A 20,709-nucleotide genomic window follows, 5' to 3' on the forward strand; every position below is an offset into this window, starting at 1 on the left:
GAATAATGAAAAAAGACTTGATTATGTAGATCCTGTTTAATAGAGTGTTCTTAGTGAGTTGGAAAAATTGATCTACTTCTCTGGACAGTCTAACCATAAAGGTGACTAACAAAGCATGTAAGCACAACCAGCTAAGAAAAGCAATACAATTACTTGGTGTTGCAAAAATGCCATTTGGTCCGTATTTTTATAGCCTCTACTTACTTATTTTTTTCTATTCATTTTGCTTTCCTCTCAGCTCTATTGAGGTATAACTGGCAAATAAAAATTATATGTATTTAAGGTGTACAACTTGTACTTGTTACATTAAGCAGGTGGAAGGAAAGGATGGACCAGGGTGGGGAGCAGGTGATTCTGTGTCCAAGCGCAGCACATGTTTTTATGGCAGGAGCGTGGGATGTCTGGAATGTGGATTAAAAGAGCACCTTCACGAGGAAGAATGGAGACATACCTGTGAGAGCTTTGGTGTCTACTGCAAATTGTACATACGGGAGCTGCAGGGATTTCTACACAGGGATGTGGCATGACCCAGTTTGGACTCCTGCCTTATGAAGGACAAGGGGTTTTATAACATGAGAAGATCTAACCGGAAAGTCTTTCTTTGCATACATATACATGTAGGCATACACATACATATATGCAAAGAAAGTCACCTCTTGGCTAAGAGTTGGTGACTTAGAAACATGTACCAACTTGAGTACAGACATTCAGCATATATGGTTCTAGAAAGAAGGACATTCATGTTTGTGTTGCTGCGTATTTCCACAGAATTTAACATTATGTTCAGTAAATGCTAGTCACATATAGCACTCATGAATATATTCAGGGATGGCAGTTAAAAATATATTGAGCATCTAGTATAGTAGGTATGGATCAGCTGGGGCAGATGCTGCTCGATGCCTCACACCTGGGAGGGTTTGAAGCTGGCTGTTGCTCCAGAGCTTAAATCTTTAAGGAACGTAGTGGAGAGACAGGAGGCTTCTGTAGGGCAGCAGCCAGGGTGGGGAGTATTCAGCGTCCTCTGGACTATTTCTCACCTGATGCGAAGAATTCGTAATTCAATATTTAAAAAATAAATGCGGACAGACAAGCGGAAGTGCAGCCCTGGATATAAATCTGGAGAAAGCTAAGCTCCTATTCATGCCAAGGCAAATTTCAAAGTATCTACAGGAAAACTTTGGATCTCTGCCCTTTGTATGGTGCATTTCCTGGGTCAGCAAATTGACACAATGTTGTCAGAAGTTAACCACGGGTCTCCCATGGAGGCAAACATACTCTTTTCAATGTTTAAGATTATGGCGGCCAACTGCACAAAGAGGCCGCTGGGAACCTCTGAAGCCCTTAGAAAAACCACTACTCAGTCGCCCTCTGAGACACTCTTGGAAATCGTTGTGCTACAAAAGGATTTTCAAATGAGTGACAAAATGCAACCTGACAGATGCTAAAGCAATTCCAGGGAGCCAGTCTGCATGTGTGTGACAATAAACTCACTCACATTTAGCGGCCATGATTTTCAGGGGTTACTGCATTCATTCTGCTACACGTGGCTTCCAAGCCCATTTCAAACTCACATCTGGATTCCTGCTGCGAGCTGCCTTTATATGCTGGTGTATGGGCACTGTCATATCCTAAGAGGCACGGCGCTCTAGTTAACCGAGGCAGCACTGCCGTCCTCATCCCGGACCACTCACTACAGTAGGCACCAGCTCGGCTACCCCACTTGAATAACCTGACCCCAACGACGCAGAGAACAGGTAGTGTGCCTGGTGCGTTTCTGAGCTCACGGCTTTGGTGCAGCTCTCACTGGGCTGTGATCTCCCTCCAGCTCCGCGGCAGCCACTGCTTGGGGTGGGCCGTAACTGCGGCAGCTCTCTGACCTGGGGCGGCCGCACTCCCGGGGAAGAAAGGCCATCCTGTGACCACTACCGTCTCGGGGTAAATGCTGCTGACTCGGGCTAACTGACACATACAGTGTACGCTCTGTTGCCATAACTTCCAAAGCCCACGTGCCCTACAAGAGGTGGGTATGCATATCTAGCAAATCACCACCAGTCTGCAAATTGTACTGATTAAACCGCCAGCAGGAGAGTAACGCATAAAAGTGAGTACAGTGAGGGCCTGACAAACTGAAAGCAGAGTAAGTTCTGTCCCAACATCACATAAACAAAAACGGTAGAAAGAGTTTCCCGAGGGAATAACAACCCTCCGAAGCTTTTATATTCTTGGAGCATAAGAACTTAACATCTACCTGCCGTTGTTACAAATTAATCTGTTTTAAACGGCTGTGATTTACTGAATAACAGTGCTGACTCCCAATTCTCTAGTTCAGTGAACCACATGTCAAACTTTAGAGAAAGGAAGGTTTTAGTTTAAGTGGTTTTATCTATAATGGCTAAGATTTATTGTGTGTTAATATTTCAAACCCAACTTTTAAATAAATCAATACATGAAAATGCATTGACTTAAATCAAAAGTCTGGAACAAACTCAGAAGTTCATTTTCTTCATTAGGGCTGCCTCTAGGTGAGATTTCTGTTAATTTACCATCGCTAATGAATAAAATCACATATTTTCTTTAAGAAATATGTTCCCTTGTTTCAACATTAGTAAGAAATTACCCCTAATGTCTAGTCAGAATAATTACTACTGAAATTTAATCACATTCTCTTCATCCTGCCTGCAGTAGACACCAAACAGCTATTCAAAATGAATTTTTACCTTTATGGTTTCTTAATATACTGAAAGATGCACAAATGCATGCCTGCTTTACCCTCCTTTAAAAGATATGTAGGGTGGGTCTAAGAAATTTTCATGACATAGCCAGCCCAAGAGGACCTTGCACAGTGGCTAAAGATTTTTGGCCAAATGGTAGTTTAGAAATAGAGGATCATTACAGCTTTCTGTCACCTGAGACAGGACAACAGCCCCTCCCACCCCCCCACATCCACGGGTGACCCCTGGGATGTTACCTCAGCTAATTATGCAGCTCAGCTGCACCCTTTGGTTGTGGACTAGAAAGCACAACTTCCTGGCACTGTGATTGGACCAGAGAGCCAAGGTCAGAGAGAAGGATGCCAGCACCACCCTGGCCCTTTACTCTTTTACAAGGAATGCCACACTCCTCAAGGGAACAGATTAAACAGAATGGCATTCTCTGCAGAAGAGTCCAAATGACGTGTTCAGGTGGAAATCACACAACACCACACTCTCACTCCAACCATCCATTCAGGCCTTCCCTCGTGATTAAATAAACCCAGTCCACCCCGTCGCCCTCCCCACGGACCTGCAGGGTTTTGCCGGACGCCTCTGGAGCTCACCACGCTTGCGTTCCCAGCGTCCTGCGCGGCGCCTACTCTGAGGGTCAGTTCTGGCCGTTCTCCGCCTGTTTGCCCTTCCAGCTGAGCTCCCAAGTCGGGTGTCTCTCAAAGTCACTCCTCCAAAGGGTGCTTCTCAACCTCGCCACCTAATGCCACCTGCCCTGCAGCTACGGCCCCTTGACATGAGCGACTTCCCTCCCTCCCTGGAGGGTCAGCCACATGGCCAAGGGCCTGTCTGTGCTGTCCACCTCTGTAAACAGAGGAACACCCGGCCTGCAGGGGGCACTCCACACAGTGGCGGCGTGTGCACATTAACGCAATCCCCTTCAGGTGTCCCTGCAGGAAGCTGGATGACAGCCTGACCACCTGCTCCTGGGTCTGGGGACCCAATCGCCCCACTGCGCGTCACTCTCCAGTCAGCATGCGGCTCACGGGAGGCAGAAGATGTGTACCACTGAGGCCCTAGGTTCTCCCTTACCAGGCCCCTACCAGCACCCCCACCAAACACACACGCACTTCTGATGGACACGCTCGCTTTCGGATGCACTGATTCCTTACTGGCCACTGTGGTGACTGCTGGGACCGAAGAGAGCTGGCTCCTTTGGGCAGATTTATGTATTTCAGCACCTGTTGAGTCTTCTTTAACTGACTCTGTGCAAGAATCTGTGTTCCCCTCTTCAGAGTCTTAGAATGTTCCAGAGCACAGCCCTTCTCGCTGAGATGCCCCGCAGCACGTGACCTGACTGTCCATTTCCCCGCCCGCAGATGCCCCGCGGTCCTCGCTGTACCCATCTCACCCTTCCAGGACCCCAGGCTTCCCGGCCAGCGGGCTTTCCCTTGCACTCTGGGACCGCACCTGCGCCCCTTACCTGCCTACCCGCCACTCCCCTCCCACTGGCCTAGCTGACTGTTTAGGTGTCCCCTCTTCTAGGGCATCTGCTCCAATTGCCCTGCTCTCTCCCAAGGCAGCTGAGGCATGTTTTCCTAACTCTGGGGCATTTTGTGCATAACTTCATGCACATTGTATCAGAACTGTCGCATCTCCTGCCTTCTGCACTGGAGTCCAGGAACCAGAAAGTGGCGCGTGCTTCCTGGCACCATGCTTCCTGCCGCAGGCAAGCCCCACTGCAGAGACGCAGGACAGGGACTGGATGGAAGTCGCTCCGAGTGACTGGAGGTGGCGTCGGCTGAATGGCCGCTGTGCTCGGACAGTGAGGCAGGGGAACCCACGCATGGAGGGCATGTAAGAGAGGAAGCAATCAGCAAACAGAAACCACCATGAGAGTTTCCAGGAGGTTCACGAAGTAACGCCATCCTGTGGAGCACTCGCTGGGATTTTCACAGCGGTCTGAGCTGGAGAGGCAGGTCAGTACAGGCACAGCCTCCACCTGGAGATTCTGGGCCTGGGGTTACGAGGTGCACGGGGCCCATTCCAGACGCTTCACAGGCATTAGCTGTTTAATCTGCAGCTGGGTCCACAGGTGTCATTGTTCCTGACCCCAGGCGGACAGCAGGGCCTGAGGCTGCCACATCAGGACAGGGGCTACATCCAGGGACAGGTGTCTCCCGTCCTGGCTGGACTTGGGCCAGGGTGCTCTGCCAGGGGCCTCCACTCGGCCTCACCCCACAGTGGAGGGAGGGGCAGCAGGTCAGCCCTGCAGGGGCGCGTCTGTGCGGGGCTTCCTCAGCTCTCCGGGGGGGGGTGCGCTGTGCCAGGCAGCCTTCAGCCTGGCAGTCCAGGCCCACCCTTAGCCATGCCGAGAAGCATTCCCCTTGTTCCATTTCTGTTTTTTTCATTTTCCTTCCTCCTCAAAATTACATATACATTTATTTAACTTCTTTTCAATTCCTCCCTCTACTTTGGCGTTGCCCTATAGTTACATGAATACGTATATTTATGTTCACTCATTATGAATGATATCTTCATTCTATTATTGGATGTTTTGTGTTCCCCGTTCGTTGCTTCCCTCCCTTCCCATCACCGTCACACCTGCTCCTGCAGCGGTCGGCCACTTTTCGGCTTGGACTAGATCCACCCGAGAGAACAGATGAAGTTCTCACTCACTCACAGCCCTCTTAAAGTGCTGTTCTTTTCACTGGGTTTCTGTTTTACAAACATAAATTATTGCTCCCCAAAGAAAGATGTTCTGATTGGAAATAGTGGAAACAGGACAGCAAGTCCCACGGAGAAAACAGAGTCGGAAAAAACAGCATTGAACAGAGAGCAGAGTTATATTTTCGCCCTGGTTCTGCCATTACCCAGCCGTGGGATGTGGGCACACCACTTCCTACCTCCCTCTCCTCGTGTGTAGGGTGGTCTCTGATCTTGACAGTAGTGCAGTGGCCCTGAGTAAGGGCTGTCTGGGTACTTCTGAAGGGCCCTGTTTGTAAGATAATCCTAATGGGGGAAGGGGATTGTTCTGACTGTATTTTAAAACCACATCTTTTATTGAAGGATTATACACACACACATAGAGGAAAGTTCTCTTTAGTAATGACCATGTCGCACACACACACACACACACACACACACACACACACAGGAAAGTTCTCTTTAGTAATAACTATTCATGTGCATACTTAGTTTTGCAGAGTTCCTGAATTACATATTATGTTATGTTGTGCTATGTTATATGTAAATGGACCACACAGTGTACGTGTTTCTGTGTCTGGCTTCTTTCACACAATATAATGTCTATGAGATTCACTCAAGTAGTTGCACATAGAGGTCATTTGTCTTTGTGATATTTCATTGTGTGAATATACATCACTTATTAATTTGGTGGGTGTTGAGATTACTTCCAGTGTCTGACAAGCAGGAGCAAAGGCCCTGTGCACAATCTCTGGGCATCTTTCTGTTGCACACAAGCACTTGTTTCCAGGGGTCACGTGCCCCCAGGGCACTTCCAGGGCCAGGGACTTCTCAGCTTCATCTCACAGGGAAGATGCTGTCCAGAGGAGGCTGCGCCAACTCAGGTTTCTGCCAATGGGGTCAGAGAAGAGTCTGCCCATTTTTTAGTTTTTTATCTCCCTTAAAATTCAGAGTATGGAACTGTGTGTCGCAGTTAGTTTAGGTGAGGATGACAGAAGCACGAGGGTGGGTTTCCCAGGGGTGACAGGTGCTCCCGCACCTCAGTGTGGCTCACCCAGCACTTGCTGCACTTTGTTTTCATCGTACGCACCATCTGCTAAGGGTCTGCGGGGTAAACACGACCACTTTTGTTTCACAGAGGAAGACAGCCGGACACACCGACGGAAAGGACACTGGCTTACAGTAAGCACTTAATGAAAACGTCGAGGCCCAGAGTTAGCAGCTTGGAACTCAGAGATGGGCGTCTAACTTAAATTATTAAAAGAACTAGAGTGGGCACTTTGCAAGAATCTTTGGTTCTGAGAGAAGTGAAAGTATATATTTAGGGAAGGTGGTTATGTGTTTCTAATATGAGTGAATCTGTATTTACTAAAAGCTAAAAACCTTTTAGCGGGCTAGAGGTTTTAAGAAAGACTTTGCAATTTACCTGGATTACAAGGAAACTGTGCTCCCCTCCCTAGCGGAAGTCACCTTTAGCGGAGGGGCAGATGCTGCCCACAGCCGTGGACAAGCCCGCCTACCTGGCTTCTCACTAGTTTTGCAGACCAGGAAGGAGTGGGCACATCATTCCTTCCAACAGAGGTGCACCGAGCGCCTTCTAGGGCCGGGACTGTGGCCCTTACATTTTGCAGAATCATCATTATAAAGGGGGTGGGAGAGAGAGGTGTGTGCTGAGCCCCAGACCCAGGCCTGCCAACTCACATGCAGAGCTTCCGCAGTCATACCTCGGGCTGTGGAGCGTGCATGGGCACTGGAGAACCAGAAGGCATACGTTTCATCCGAACTTGAACCAGTCTGAAGAGATGAAGCTTCCAGTTTTTCAAAATACATTTTTGACAGCATGAAAGTCTTCATTTTATGTAAAGGTCTTCATTTTAAATAAAAAGGAAAATCAATAATTACATAGCACTCTTACCTAAAAAGAAAGCTAATTATTTGTGCCAATATGAGACTTAAATCCATGGTCAGGATTTCCCTTGACTTACGGGATGGAGTGTTCTCTGTATAAACTAGAACTTATTACAAACTCTCAGGGTGATTTACCAATTACAGAAATCCATGGGAACATCGTTTTCTGAAAATTGTATTTTTATAAACAGCCAGGTAAACATATGCAAAACTAGCTCATCACATGTATGGCTACTTTATAGTGATGAGGTATTCATGGTTTGAGATTAATATATCATTAAAAAATTCATCTTAGAGACATTGAAAATGTCTAGATGACAGATTGCACTAACAAGGCATTTATTTAATTATAATTGATGATAGAGGCAACATATAAAGAATGGGCTCAATGCTTAGCTGATTTAAAGAAATAATGTGTCCTACATAACCCATCATTCATATACACAAATGTATCAAGTGGCTTTTATTGTGTTTGCCACTTCTTTTGTTCACAGTACTACTTTTAAAGGTGAATATGTTTCAGGGGTAGCGACAATACAGCAGTTTTACTTGTCAATCAACCTCAGTGCTGTTGGCATGACTTGTGATTGCATCACAGAAGAGAGAAAAGCTAAAGAAAACAGTGTAAGAACCAGAGAATAAAGAGCATGGAGATGAAAGTTAACAAAAGAGAAGAAAGAATATTTTACAGTGGCGGTTGTTTATTTGGCAAAGAAAAGTGCCAAGTTATAAAGAATGTAGTCTTTGGTTTTAGAAGTTGTAAGTTCCATCCAGGCATGGTACTCTTCAGCAGAGAAGCAGTTTCTAGTGGAGAGGTATCGTTAGCAGTTTAAGAACCACAAAGGGTTTTCACAGGAATCCCACATAATTTAAAATCGTATTCACTCCAAGTAACACTGATGGGATTTTTATATCCTTAAGAGCAACCACAAATGATAAACCTGACTACGATTTTGTTAAAAAGGCAGTAAACATAGAAATGTGTATATTTTTTAGAAGTTCCCCTTCTCCACCAAATAATCTAAGATTTCAGGTTCTTTCACAGGAGGTTTGCTTAGATACTAAACCAGCACCTGGACGACACTAAGTTTTCACTGCTATTTCTGTCATTCTTGTTGGTCTTCTGGATTGTGTGTGTGTTAAGCTTTTCTTTTTTGCAAACGTGTTGCTGATAACAATAGTGTTTGGGTTTTTTTCCCCCTTATTTTGTTTAGTTTAAATCAAAGTACAAGTTGGAGCTTCAGTCTAGGCAGAGAAGAAAGGGAAGACTAGATGAAGGACTGGCTTTCTCTATGCCCCAAAGGTTTGCCACCTGCCCTCGGGATGGAAACCCGGAGTCCAGCTGGTTGTGACATCAGGACAGCATTGCGCAGAGAGACGGTCAGTGGATGGCTCGCAGGGGACTCTGAGAGGGGATCCATCCTATCCTGAGCTATTTCTCTGTCTCCTGCCTTCTGGCACTTGCTGGCTTGTTCTAGAACCAGCAGAAAGGGCCACCAGTACCTCCCATTCATCGGTGATGGTTCCAGCCTCTGGGGGCAGAAGCATAAATGCAGCGCTTTCCTCCGTGGCACCCACCACGCTCCTTCCCAATGTCCTCTGGTCTTCTTTTGAATGTTTTTTGTCATCATCATGGATATTCTCCACTTGGTCATTTTTCTTCTCAAAAGGGTGACACACAGCACTGAGCCCAGCCTTCCACTGTGGCCTGCTTAGATAAGGTCTTAGGCACGCCGCCTCCTTTGAAATAAGGTCTAGGTGCTGATGAAAAGTGACAATACGGTTGCCCTCACATCATTTCATCTTTAGAGTTGAATTTCAGAGTCAGCCTGAGGAGTTTCCTAATATTTTACTGTTAAGCCATGTTTCTATATTATTTTTGCAACTTTTTTATCTTTGGAATTATGCTACAGGTTATAATTATTTTTCCAAAATTATGTTGCAAATTTTTGGAGAAATTTGCAAATTTTCCTTGTTACCACTCTTTAATTATATATGTATACACACACACACACACACACACACACACACACACACACACAGACACACACACATATACACACATACCTTAAAAATTGACGCTGTTATGTCTAAGCTATTAAAATTCTCTGCCAAATAGTATGTTTCTTATATCTACCAATTTGGAACATCTTCAAATAATATTTTGTGTTTTCCATTTTTCCCGAGCACTGGTATAGATGCCAGATGCACTGATGAGGTTTGAGGGATGATACCTAGAAACTTTTCTACAGTTCAATGCCAATAAATTAATCAGGACCCTTAGAGAAGATCAATCAACAGTTCAGAAACAATTCTACAGATCTACCTGCCTGCCTATATGATCGATCAGTTGGCATTCTAAATATTGATTTATGGGTGTTTTAAATCAGGGATAGATACACCTGTTGAGGTGGATTAATAGAGAGGAAACTCCGACAGAAGGTCCTTAGGACTGTGCGGACCTTCTCTCCCCCGGCCCCAGAACCCCTACGAGGCTCCAGATGTAGTCTAGTACGCCATTCCACACTTTATTTATCCACTACAAATATAATTATAATATAATTATGCATAAGTATACACATAATCACGTGTTATATGCACACCCTGTTATAACTACAGTTAGAGCTTATGCCTTAAAAGATAAAGGCAAGTAAAGGCAGGCCTGGAAAGGGAAAGGGTGGCCCTGCCTGGGTCCCAGAATAAGAGAGAGCAAGTTGGCATGACCCCTCCAAAGCTTGAGGCCAATACATTTGCAATCAAAGGGGATGGAAGTGAGAACTTCCTGGCAGCATCAGAAGCAACTGAGAGATAGGCAGTGGTCCTGGGGTGGATGGAAGACTTTTTGGTGGCATGAAACTGGCCCTAGATCTGGAGGCAGGCATGAGCCGCGAAGGTTCCCAGGTTCCAGGGACCCTGGTGGTGAGGACAGCCTGCCCATCGCCCTGCACACAGCTCACCATCTGTATTTAAGTCCCTGCAAATTGCCCTTGCTTTTCTTCTTGTCCAAAAGGACATGATGAAGGCCGTAGGGGCTTTAAAATGTGTTTTAGATAGGAGGCCCTCAGATCATCCTGTTGGTACATTAGTAGAATGTCCCTAAGTGGCTGGCATGATTTCTCTCTGCATTCTGCCTTTCCTGGAGTTACAACTTCCCCATGTGGGGTCCTGGCTTGCATGTAGCAAGTGTTTGGGAAATGCTGCCTTACTTGGAGTAACAGTCTCATGGTCGTGATGAGGAAAGCTTGGAACTCTGCCTGGGGAAGCTTCTTGATTTCTGACACAGTCATGCCACTTTTATTTGCAAATACAAGTGGAATTATTTTCAATAGCCCTCTTAATAGAATGATTCTTTTCAGTGGTATTGATAAGGATTATTGATTATTACAACATTCAGGAAATGATACAATACGCTCTAGGTATAAACACAGAAAATTAGATACAAAAAGAAAGTTTCAGAATCAAACCTGCATACCAGCGACTCTCCATTTTATTCAGCCACAAAAATCTAGTGTTTTTCTTTAACGTTCGCTTATGTATAAATTACTAAGCCAGGTGGCAGGATTTATGTAATGTGAACACATCTGAGGAGTAAAAGTGGTATGATGGTGCATCACGCCTTCTCATGCAGTCTGTATGCTACACTGCTCTTAGTGAGCAGATAAGGAAAATGACCAGACAGATGTGGATATTTACTGATTAGGTGCATAGTAATTAAAATAAATGCTAACATATATTTATAGACTTATTGATCAAAACCTAACAATCTTTACAGCAAAAATGAGTAAATATATTGCATACTGTCACAGTAAAAGAGATTTACTAATAAGTTGCTAGTTATCTAACAGAATTTCTAGGTACCTGTTCATATAATAGACAGAAGGTATTTTCAAGCTTATATCTCTTTTTCCATCTTTAGCAAGAGAATCCTAAAATGTGTGGATGGAAAGGACCAAAATATCTTCTGCAATTTTTTTTTCTTTTCTGATAAGATGGAGTATTCTTACCTTGAAACTGAGCATTGAATCCTTTGCGCCGATGGTTACTGTCAGATGTGAAATGGAGTCGTAACCAGTTCTTGCTACTGATGACGGGAGAAGGCAGGTTCATGCCAGTCAGCCTGGAAAAGAGAATGAAGAGAAAAATCTGCCTGTAAACCCACAGAGCAAATGTCCTGTATCAAACCACTTTTAACGTTGGCTACTGAGATGCGTAGAACAGAGGGCATTTATTAGCTGCATGCAAACTTTGACATGATCCAGGAAATTTCATCTTTGCCCGCACATGAGGGCTCTATTTAGCCTCAATGCAATGAAGGTCTCACAAATATCTGCCTTATCTGCGATGGATAACTGACTGAGATGTTCTGTTGATATGTTATCTCTTTTCATTAAGACCCAAATCATAACAAATTATAATGGAAAAGAAATCAGCAAGTGTTAGAATTCTGCCTTTTCACTCTCTGAGCATACGGTGGCTCTGTTTCACCTGAAGCGCACTCAAATAACTACTACTCATGCTCGCTAGTGTGCCATGATTCCGGTGTCCCGTCTGCAGAATGCACCCCGTGGGCCTTTCCTGCAAGGTGAGGAGGCAGTGTTTATGAGATTGGTGACAACTGTCAGAGATTTGAAGTGGAATAAAGTCATGTGTGAGTGAAGTAGTACATTAAACACAATTAGATCTTTAAAAAAATCAGACACAACCCATCTCTGGCTAAGCTGTTTAAAATATCCAGTCCACTTTACAATATATAGCTTAGTTGTCAAAAAAAAAAAAAAGGCGAGTAACTTACTCCCCACTTAGAACGCTCTGTGTGATTACTAAGGAATAAAAGCCTTCTTGGGGGTAAGGCTCCTGCCTGTCAGAGGCGCCGGGGACACCCTGCTCCGGCCAGTGTGGCGTGAGTGTCATGGGACTGAGATGCTCACCAGGTGGGCCATCTTTTCTGAGCCTCAGTTTCCCAGTCTCTGAACTGGACCTGAAAATACCCATCAAGAGATGATATAGATGCATTTATAATATTCCTCCAACACATTTTTAATGTTATTTACCTATCATCATGCACTGTAAGTCATTTTGTATCTCAGTTACCAAATCTATTTGCAAAATGATGCTTATCAGTGAGGATAAGGAAACCCACCAATTGGCTTGTGCTGGCATGTAGCTCAAACCTGCAGTGCCCTTCGTGGGCTGGCCCGTGAGCACCACAGCTGCCCGGCCAATCTTACTCCCTGCACAGGGATTGCTGGGTGCAGCTGTGTAGATAGAGCTTTTCCTTACTTACTCCATTACCTGGAGGAAAAGCAGCAGCAAATGAAAGACGCAGCCAAGCTTTCTGGTGTCAGCGTCTTCCATTCAACTCTCCAGTTTCAAAATGTGCAAAATCTGTTCAAAGATAGACCTTGACTGTAGCGAATTGCAACAGTGTTTAAGCTACTGTTTGAAATAATCTTCTGTAAGAGGAAACACAGTATTCAGGTCTGCCTGCTGCTTGGATCATGCAGAGCTGGCTGGTGCTGATGCCAGGAAACATTGCATCATTCTAATACTTTGTTTGAAGGCTCCCCACCCCCTCTTTCTTTTCCTGGTGAGAGTATGGTACAAATTCTATTAGAAACAGGCCCCTACCTCTTTGCCTAATACTGGTAACGGCCAAGAGAAAAGTAAATTCTGGATCCAAAAACGAGTCTGTCCAGCTCACCCACATTTGTGAATGTTTTATAGCTAAAATCCATGTTTATTTGCTGTTGCTTTAAAAATATTTTCTTAGATTCTTTTTGAGTGGCTCTGATCTCAAAAGCTAGGTGGAATTATATTTTAGTTATTTTATTTTAGCATATCAACATGAGCAATGTACATAAACAAATCTCCTATTTACCCCTACATTTTCCAAATACATTCCCACAAAACTGTCCGTTTTGTGTTCATCAGCCAACTTCGTCTGTAAAGGGCCAGATAAAACCAGTTTAGGGCTCACGAGCCACTAGGTCTCAGCTCTTGAACTCCGCCTTTGGAGGACAAGATACGTGGCTGTGTCCCAGTGACACTTTACTGATGGACACTGGTGTTTGTATTCCATGTAATTTTTTGGCATAACAAATTATTACTCTTTTTTTTGATGTTTTCAACTACTTAACACTGTAAAAACCATTCTTAGTATATGAGCCAGATACGGCCTGTGGGCTACAGTTTACTGACTGCTGCTTTAAAATATATGAGGTATTTTGTAAAACTACTGAGGCAAGAAGATAAATGATGTATATCAAGCTAGTGTAACTAAAGTTTCAAAAAACATGTGACTCCTTTAGATTCCTTTCATACACAATTAAAGGTGAGGGCTTTATAACAATTATATAATTCACTCTCCATGGTTAGAGCTGAGCCATGCCAATGAGCTGCACTTCAGCACAGATGAATGCACATGCATTTCTTGGCTTGGCTGCGTGAATTAAGCAGATATTCACATTCTTTTCTCGGGGGATGTTGGTGTGGGGCAGTTGTTCTATATTAGACCCACCCTTGGAATTGTGAGTTTTTCTTATTTTTCCACAGGCCCGGAAATTTTCCTTAGAACTGTCATTTAACAGAAGGATTATATTGTGAAGTCAATAGTTTTCTTCTTTACAAGCTCATTTAAAGAAAACTGATTAGTATACAGACCAGTGGATGACACTATAGATTTACTAAGAATTTGGGTGATTCAGATAAGATTTAGAGGTAAAGAAGTCAACTGAACAGCTTTGTGGAAGGCTGAATAATGGCCCCCGAAGGTGTCCACATTCCCTTTTCCAGAACCTGCAACTATGTTACCTTATGGGTCAAAGGGGACTTGGAAGATGTGATGAGGACCTTGAGATGCAGGGGGTTTCCTGGATTATGGAGTGGCCCTGTGTGGCCAGAAGAACCCAAGTGGAAGAGGGCGGCAGGGGGTGAGAGAGGAGGAGACGGGGCCCACTGAGGGTGGGAGCGAGGCTTGTGAGGGGCCCGCCTGGGGCCCGGACCTCAAAGAAAGAGGAGGGGGCAGGAGCCAAGGGATGCCAGGGGGCAAAGAGAGGCATTCTCCCCTACACTCCGGGCAGCACACAGCCTGTGGCCACTGATTTTGTCGAGGAAACCTGTATAAGATTTATGACCTGTAGAAATTTAAGATATTAAATTTGTGTTGGTTTAAGTCGTCATGTTTATGTTAATTCGTTATAGCAGCAATGGAAAGCAGATACAACCTTTTAATACATATTCCCCATTTTTCATTCTTAAACAGAGAGGATGTGGTAGCACAGGCCAGACTCTGCACCCCTAGTTGTCTTTGGGGCCAGTGTTTACCCCCTTTCTATAATCACCCTTGATTGAATGACATCGGTGTTAGACTGGGTCTCCCAGGAGACCTGCAGGGTTCTTAGCTATCTTCCTTTTAAGTCTGCAGAATTCGGTTTTCTAATAAATACATAGTTTGGAAAGTGAGAGAGAAATTATAGGGCAATAGTGGGGACCTGACATGAATGGTGAGCATAAGATACAAAGCAGAAATCTTTTAAAGAGAAAGGAGGGATAAGGGCAGCAATGAACAACTGTTTCTGGCTACACACTCTCAATTTTTCACCCTGAACATACAGAATTTTTCATAGGACAATACCTGGTGAAATCAAGTGAATCAAAGATATTTGGACTTAAAGAAAAAAAGGAAGATGGTGAGAAAAGAGAACCCCTTAATGTCAAGGGCCAGGAAAGGGTCTCCCTGAGGGTGGATCAGACACAGTTCATTCTGGAGCATTTCAAGCAGGCAGGGCACCCCCACAGATGGGCATGGAGCGAGGTGCGCAGTCCCTTTAGACGTGGCTGAGGCAATCAGTAGTTCTCACTCTTTTCCTTCAAGAATGCCAAATGGGGCAATGTAATCCATTGGCAAATTCATTTCTTTCAAAGCATTCACCAAGGTTTTGCCTCTGGCAACAGTAAGACACACATAGGACTCACGAGAAGCTTCAAGTTAAGACGACCTTCACTGAGCCAACACCCAGCCGGCCTGTTCCACTTTCTCCCAATAGTGTGCCATAGATGCTGCGAGTCTGTTTATAATGCATTTGTGGCTTTTTTTCATTCTGCCTCTGTCTTCTCCCTCCTCTCAAATGCGACATCAGGGGGCGAACACGTTGCTCATCTCCAGAACTGCAGCCCTGCAGCTGTGACTCACTCACTTTACCTACGTAATGTGAAAGACATGGCACCGACGTACTGAGCTCCTTTTCTGAAATGCCAAAGTTTTCCGAGAGCACTCTGTTTGAGTGCCTCCTGACACGAAGCCAGATTCCCTATGTCTTCAGATAATTGCCATGTAAAACACTGGGGGTTCCCCTGTGGTTAAACCTCTTTAACTATGATGACTAAGAAGCCAGGAAGCATTAATACCGTCAACACAGACTGCAAATTACCCGGCCTCCCTAAGCAGAATAGCGGATTTAACAAACCCATTAATTCAAAGAAACTGACTGCTTGTCGGTTTTGGGAGGCAGAGACCTGGGAGTTGTGTTGTGCTTTCCTGTGCTTCTGTGGACACGCAGCCAGCAGGATTTAGAGTACGGTGTTCCGTCAGGATTAAATGGAATGGTCTGACCATATCCTGTGTCAACTGCCATTCTGAGCCTCACTTTGGACTTGCGATGAAAGTCACAATGGAAGTAAAAGGTAGTTCTTGCCTTGGAAAGACATGAAAACAATGAAAAGAAGAGCTATATACTGTGTGTGTGTGTGTGTGTGTGTGTGTGTGTGTGTGCACAAACGTGCATGTGGGCACAAATGCAAATATACCTATATACAGATACACAGGTGGTCGCGCTCCCCAGCCAGAATGCTCTGGCTGTTGTTTTTCCATCTAAATGCCCCTCGAATCTCAAAGCTCTTGCAAAAGAGACCCCCTCCAGAACCTTTCTCTCATCACCTCAGGCAGGGTCAGCTGCCTTTGCCTCCGATCCTTTAGCATCTGCTTCGGGTAGTTCCACGGAAATCATGAGCCTGCCCTACATTTCTGGTGCCTGTGCCGATGCCTACTTCCCGGCTGAACCGTGAGCCCAGGAGGGTACAGCCAGTGCCTATCCATCTCCCTTTCTTTGCAGCGTTTTGCACACCTGAGAACCTCAAAACCTCTATTTAAAAGGTGTCTATGCTTTTATTTTTACCCTTGATGTGAATTGCTTAAACAGCTACACAGTCTGAGACTGAGAAGGTCGTCAGACCACCAAGAGAACGTGGTTGTTACCTCTTGGTGCATGCCTCCCCTCTGCGCCCCAATCCACAAGGGAGAGTGCCAGGCGGGTCAGACCTGGCATCTTTGTCTTACTCTGCCTGGAATATCCGTGGCCCAAGACCGTGATAGAGGACCCACTAAGGATGTGAGAATGCCTCTGGGTGTCGGGGAAGGAACAGGAGGAGGAGAGAAGCAATTAAACATGGAGCCCAGGAGCCCAGCCAGCAACGGGGGGGCTTGAGGTGGGTCCCACCGTGGCCAGGACTTCAGCAAGCCAGGACTGAACCCAAAGGTCAAGCCAAGATGGTCGACTGGGAGAGAATGTGACAGGTCCCACCTCTATAGCTTCAGGACTAAGTGTCAGGGACCTGCTCAGAGTGGAGCCCAGGAACTGGCTCAGACAGACAGGTAACCATGAGGTGGTCCAGATGGCGGCTCTGACAGCTTCTCAGGGGAAGTCCTTTGGGCCTCCTGTCCACCCGAGCAACAGAGGAGGAGGCCAGCATGGAGCAGCACCTTCTCCTCTCCTGGATGGGAGGCTGTCACCCAGAAGTCAGCACCTGCTCTCGGTGAGGGAAGGACCTGGCTCACAGGTGACCCAAGGTGGGATCTGCACTGAACATCTCAGTTGCAGCAAACTAGTGTGGATCTAAGTCAGTTTCTTAGAAAATGAACCCCTCAGTGTGTTTCTAACCCTCGGCTCTACCCAGTGTATCCTGGTGGCTGGTTTACAGCTGTCTGCAAAGATGGACACCCAAGGTTTGCCAACAGGAGAAAATATTCTTTGCCTCCTGTGTTACTTGGACTTTCAAAACAGCTAATGGTTACTACAAGGCACAGATGAGTATCAGTAGAATTTTGGTTGTAACAAACACATTATCCACAAACAGATTTCTGTAATAAACACACACACAGTAGAGCCAAGACTCTGTGACTGACAATAGAAAAAAAAGCAAACTAACTCTGGATTTCTGGATCACTGGCTATTTACTATTTGGTATTTTTAGCAATACATATTCTTTCTGAAATGAGTCCTTTTTTTTTCTTTGGAAAGCTGATATAATCCCTTGATATAGTATACACCTTATGCAGCCTGCTGGGGAATCTCCCCCCACGTGGCTACGGTTCCACGGCGGGTGGTCACAGAGTGGCGAGTGTGCTCGGGGAGGCTGGCCCTCTCCCCATCATGTGCCCAGCCCTGGGATCCTGGAGTCATCCCACATACAGAGTTCAGAGAAAGCCTCACCTGGGCTCCAACGGGTGACCTTGGGCATTTACTCAGCTCACCGGAACCACAAGGTGGACCTGTGTGACTCGATCGCACACACAGAGGACTGGACCCTGGTGGTGGCCTCTCCAGAACCCTTCCCTATGTCCCATCGTAACAGGCTTGAGTTTTGTCCTGAACCATACTTCTGCCCCCGGCAGCAGCGTGATTCAGGGGGCCAGGTGCTTGCTGTCCTAATCCATACGTATGCCTACGTGCACACAGATGCACACTCACAGATAAGAGAGTTCCACAGCTGGCGCATGCTGGAGTGACCGTATGTTTGCACTATACGTAGGTAGGTACGCATCTACCTATGCACTGCGCTAAGCCGTTTTCAACCTTGTCAAAACTCTCCCCTTCTGCTGATGAGAATATCGCCTCACTAATATTCAAATGTATTCATTTCCTTCTATGTTCCACACATCGTGTGGTGCATCAGGGACACGGACGCAAATGAGCCTGTGTCTCTGACCTCACACAGCACATAGTCAGTCTGACTGAGGGTGCCCTGGATTGAACTGCGGACCCAAATTCATATGTTGAAGCTCTTCTAACAGCCCTACCTGAGAATGTGATTGCATTTGGACACAGAATCTTTAAAAAGAGGTAATTAAAGAAAAATGAGGTTGTATGGGTGGGCCAAGTCCAATCTGACTGTGTCCTTATAAGAAGAGGGTAGGACTCAGAAGTGGAGGGAAGCCCGTGAGGACAGAGGGAGGAGCCGGCCGTGTGCACGCGGAGGGGAGGCCTGAGCCAAGGCCCCCTCGCGGCCCCAGCAGCAATCCTGTGGAGCCTTGATTTCGAGGCAGCCTCCAGGGCTGAGGCGACAATGGCCCCGGGGGACGTGGTGGCAACCAGCAGTGACAGCCCTGGCAGGCTGACACGAGGCAGCCTGAATAAGCTGACGGCTGGGCCGCAGGGAGCCTGTGTGCCAGGGTCCCAGCCAGCCGCTGGCTCCCGAGCATGCTGCCGCAGACCGGGGGCTCTGGCCGCGGGGTGGGCTTCCTGCAGACAGCAAGGAGCAAGTGCCCCCACGAGGGGACGGCCTGGGGCGGGGAGGGAAGCCTGAGACTTCACCGTGAGCAGCAGGGAGCGAAACCCACAGCTTCCCCGGTAAGGGGAAGGGAATCTCCAGGAAGGCGGGCTGCTGGTCCTGGAACCGCGAGGTGGACGTCCTGATGGCAGCAAGCTTTGCCTTCAGCCAAGGGGACATCAAGGACGAAAGGGGGCGGCGGCTTTGACGTTCCACTCACTGAAAAATCTGGCCAGATGTGGCAGCTCGGCTTAAACAGGGCTGGGGACTCCGAAATGTCCAACTATAAAGGGAGACATGCGTGTCTGGAAATTTCTTTCATTGATTATATTATGTATTTAAGAAATACAGTTCCAAATGATTCTCTCTGCAAATTTCCACTTGTGAAATAAATGGTACCACAAACAGCATAAGAAAATAAAAGTATGAAAGTCCAAATTATTCTAATCCACTTGAATCTTCCCTGTAAGTCAGGATCAGGTTAAACTATAGTCAAATCGTGGTTTAGTTATAATCTTGAGAAGAATTGAAAGGCTGCTAAAAGAACGTTGTAACAAATAGGATAAAATTATCCATTGCATATTATATCCAAAAGCACTCACTGGCAGAAAAAAAAATATTCTGGAGACATGCAGCTCCAAGTCACATCCTAGACTGTTTTTTTTCTCTTCCACAATTAAGGAGTAAATAGTAGATATGCCAAAATAAATAAATAAATGAATAAAGGAAAATTAACCATCAGTCAAAGAAATGTATCTAATATTCCAAATGCATTTAATATTCTAAAAGTATGCATAGGAGATATAAAATGGTGCACCCATTTACATATCACTTGAAAACCTACTCTTTTCTTTTTAAGGGAGCATAATAACTCTTTCTACATTCATACATATAATTGTTGCATTTTACGTACTATCTCATTGAATCAATATGCCATTACTTATTGAACCAATGCCCTAGTGTATCCTTGATATCATTCCTGATATCCTGGTAATTTTACAACAAGCCATATTTTAACGAATATTTTTTGAATCTATGCATTTATTTCCTCAGGATCAATTCCTAGAAGTAAAATTTATGGGTCAAAAGCTATGTGCTTCTTCCAGACTTTTTTTTATATGTATTGTAAAATCACCCATTAATAAAAACAAGTTATGGAAAGAAGACTTTCAAAGCACTCCTTGAATTTTCACTGAGACCTTTAGCGCCTCTGTTTTAGATCAGTGCCCTACCACCTCTCTGTGAATGCTGAGCACACACGGCTGGTTTCTCTAGCTCGCTGCACTTTCCGGCTGTCAGCACCGCCACCGCCTCTCTCTCCACCACGTGATGTAAACCTACTTGAGGCCGCCACGTCCGCTGCGTCAACTATGAGTCCCCTTTGTTCTGATTCCCCATAACATGGGTCTACAGGTTGCTTCTTTTCCTTGATACAAAGGAAATACTAGGAAGCATTAAGAGGCCCCTAATACACAGGACATCCATCAAAGGGCTTCCCAGGAGGAGTTTTGAATTTTTTTCCCTATATTGACTGATCAGACCCACACTCCTGTGATCTGTTTCATACGATTGTAACTTACTGTCCCTGACACCATGGTGCCCACTGGTCCCCAGCCCCCACCAAACACCCACTTGATTACATTTTTTCTTTTCTCTCAACCATTACATATTGAGCGGCATCTCTAAGGAGGAAAAAAAAAAAAAAAGAACTGTGCTGTAAGTCATTTTTTTTTGTCTCAGAACCATGTTTTAAGATGAAATGAATTGTTTTCAGATTGCCAAGTGAATTTGCAATTTTGCTAGAAGGTAAACAGAAATTCCAACCATGGTTGTCAATTGAAGGCAGTGT

The 20,709-nt window shown here is 45.4% G+C and overlaps 1 protein-coding gene across 1 annotated transcript in view; it reads right to left on the reverse strand.

Moving 5' to 3' along the window:
- CSMD1 (CUB and Sushi multiple domains 1) overlaps positions 1–20,709 on the reverse strand; it is a 1,485,257-nt gene that overhangs the window by 506,830 nt on the left and 957,718 nt on the right. Inside the window, exon 6 of the mRNA XM_036898253.2 lies at positions 11,321–11,433. Within this exon, the coding sequence (XP_036754148.2) occupies positions 11,321–11,433 (113 nt within the window). The remainder of the gene's footprint in view (positions 1–11,320; positions 11,434–20,709) is intronic.

This window comes from Manis pentadactyla, chromosome 7 (genome assembly GCF_030020395.1).
Source record: "Manis pentadactyla isolate mManPen7 chromosome 7, mManPen7.hap1, whole genome shotgun sequence".
In the NCBI taxonomy this organism is placed as follows: Eukaryota; Metazoa; Chordata; class Mammalia; order Pholidota; family Manidae; genus Manis; species Manis pentadactyla.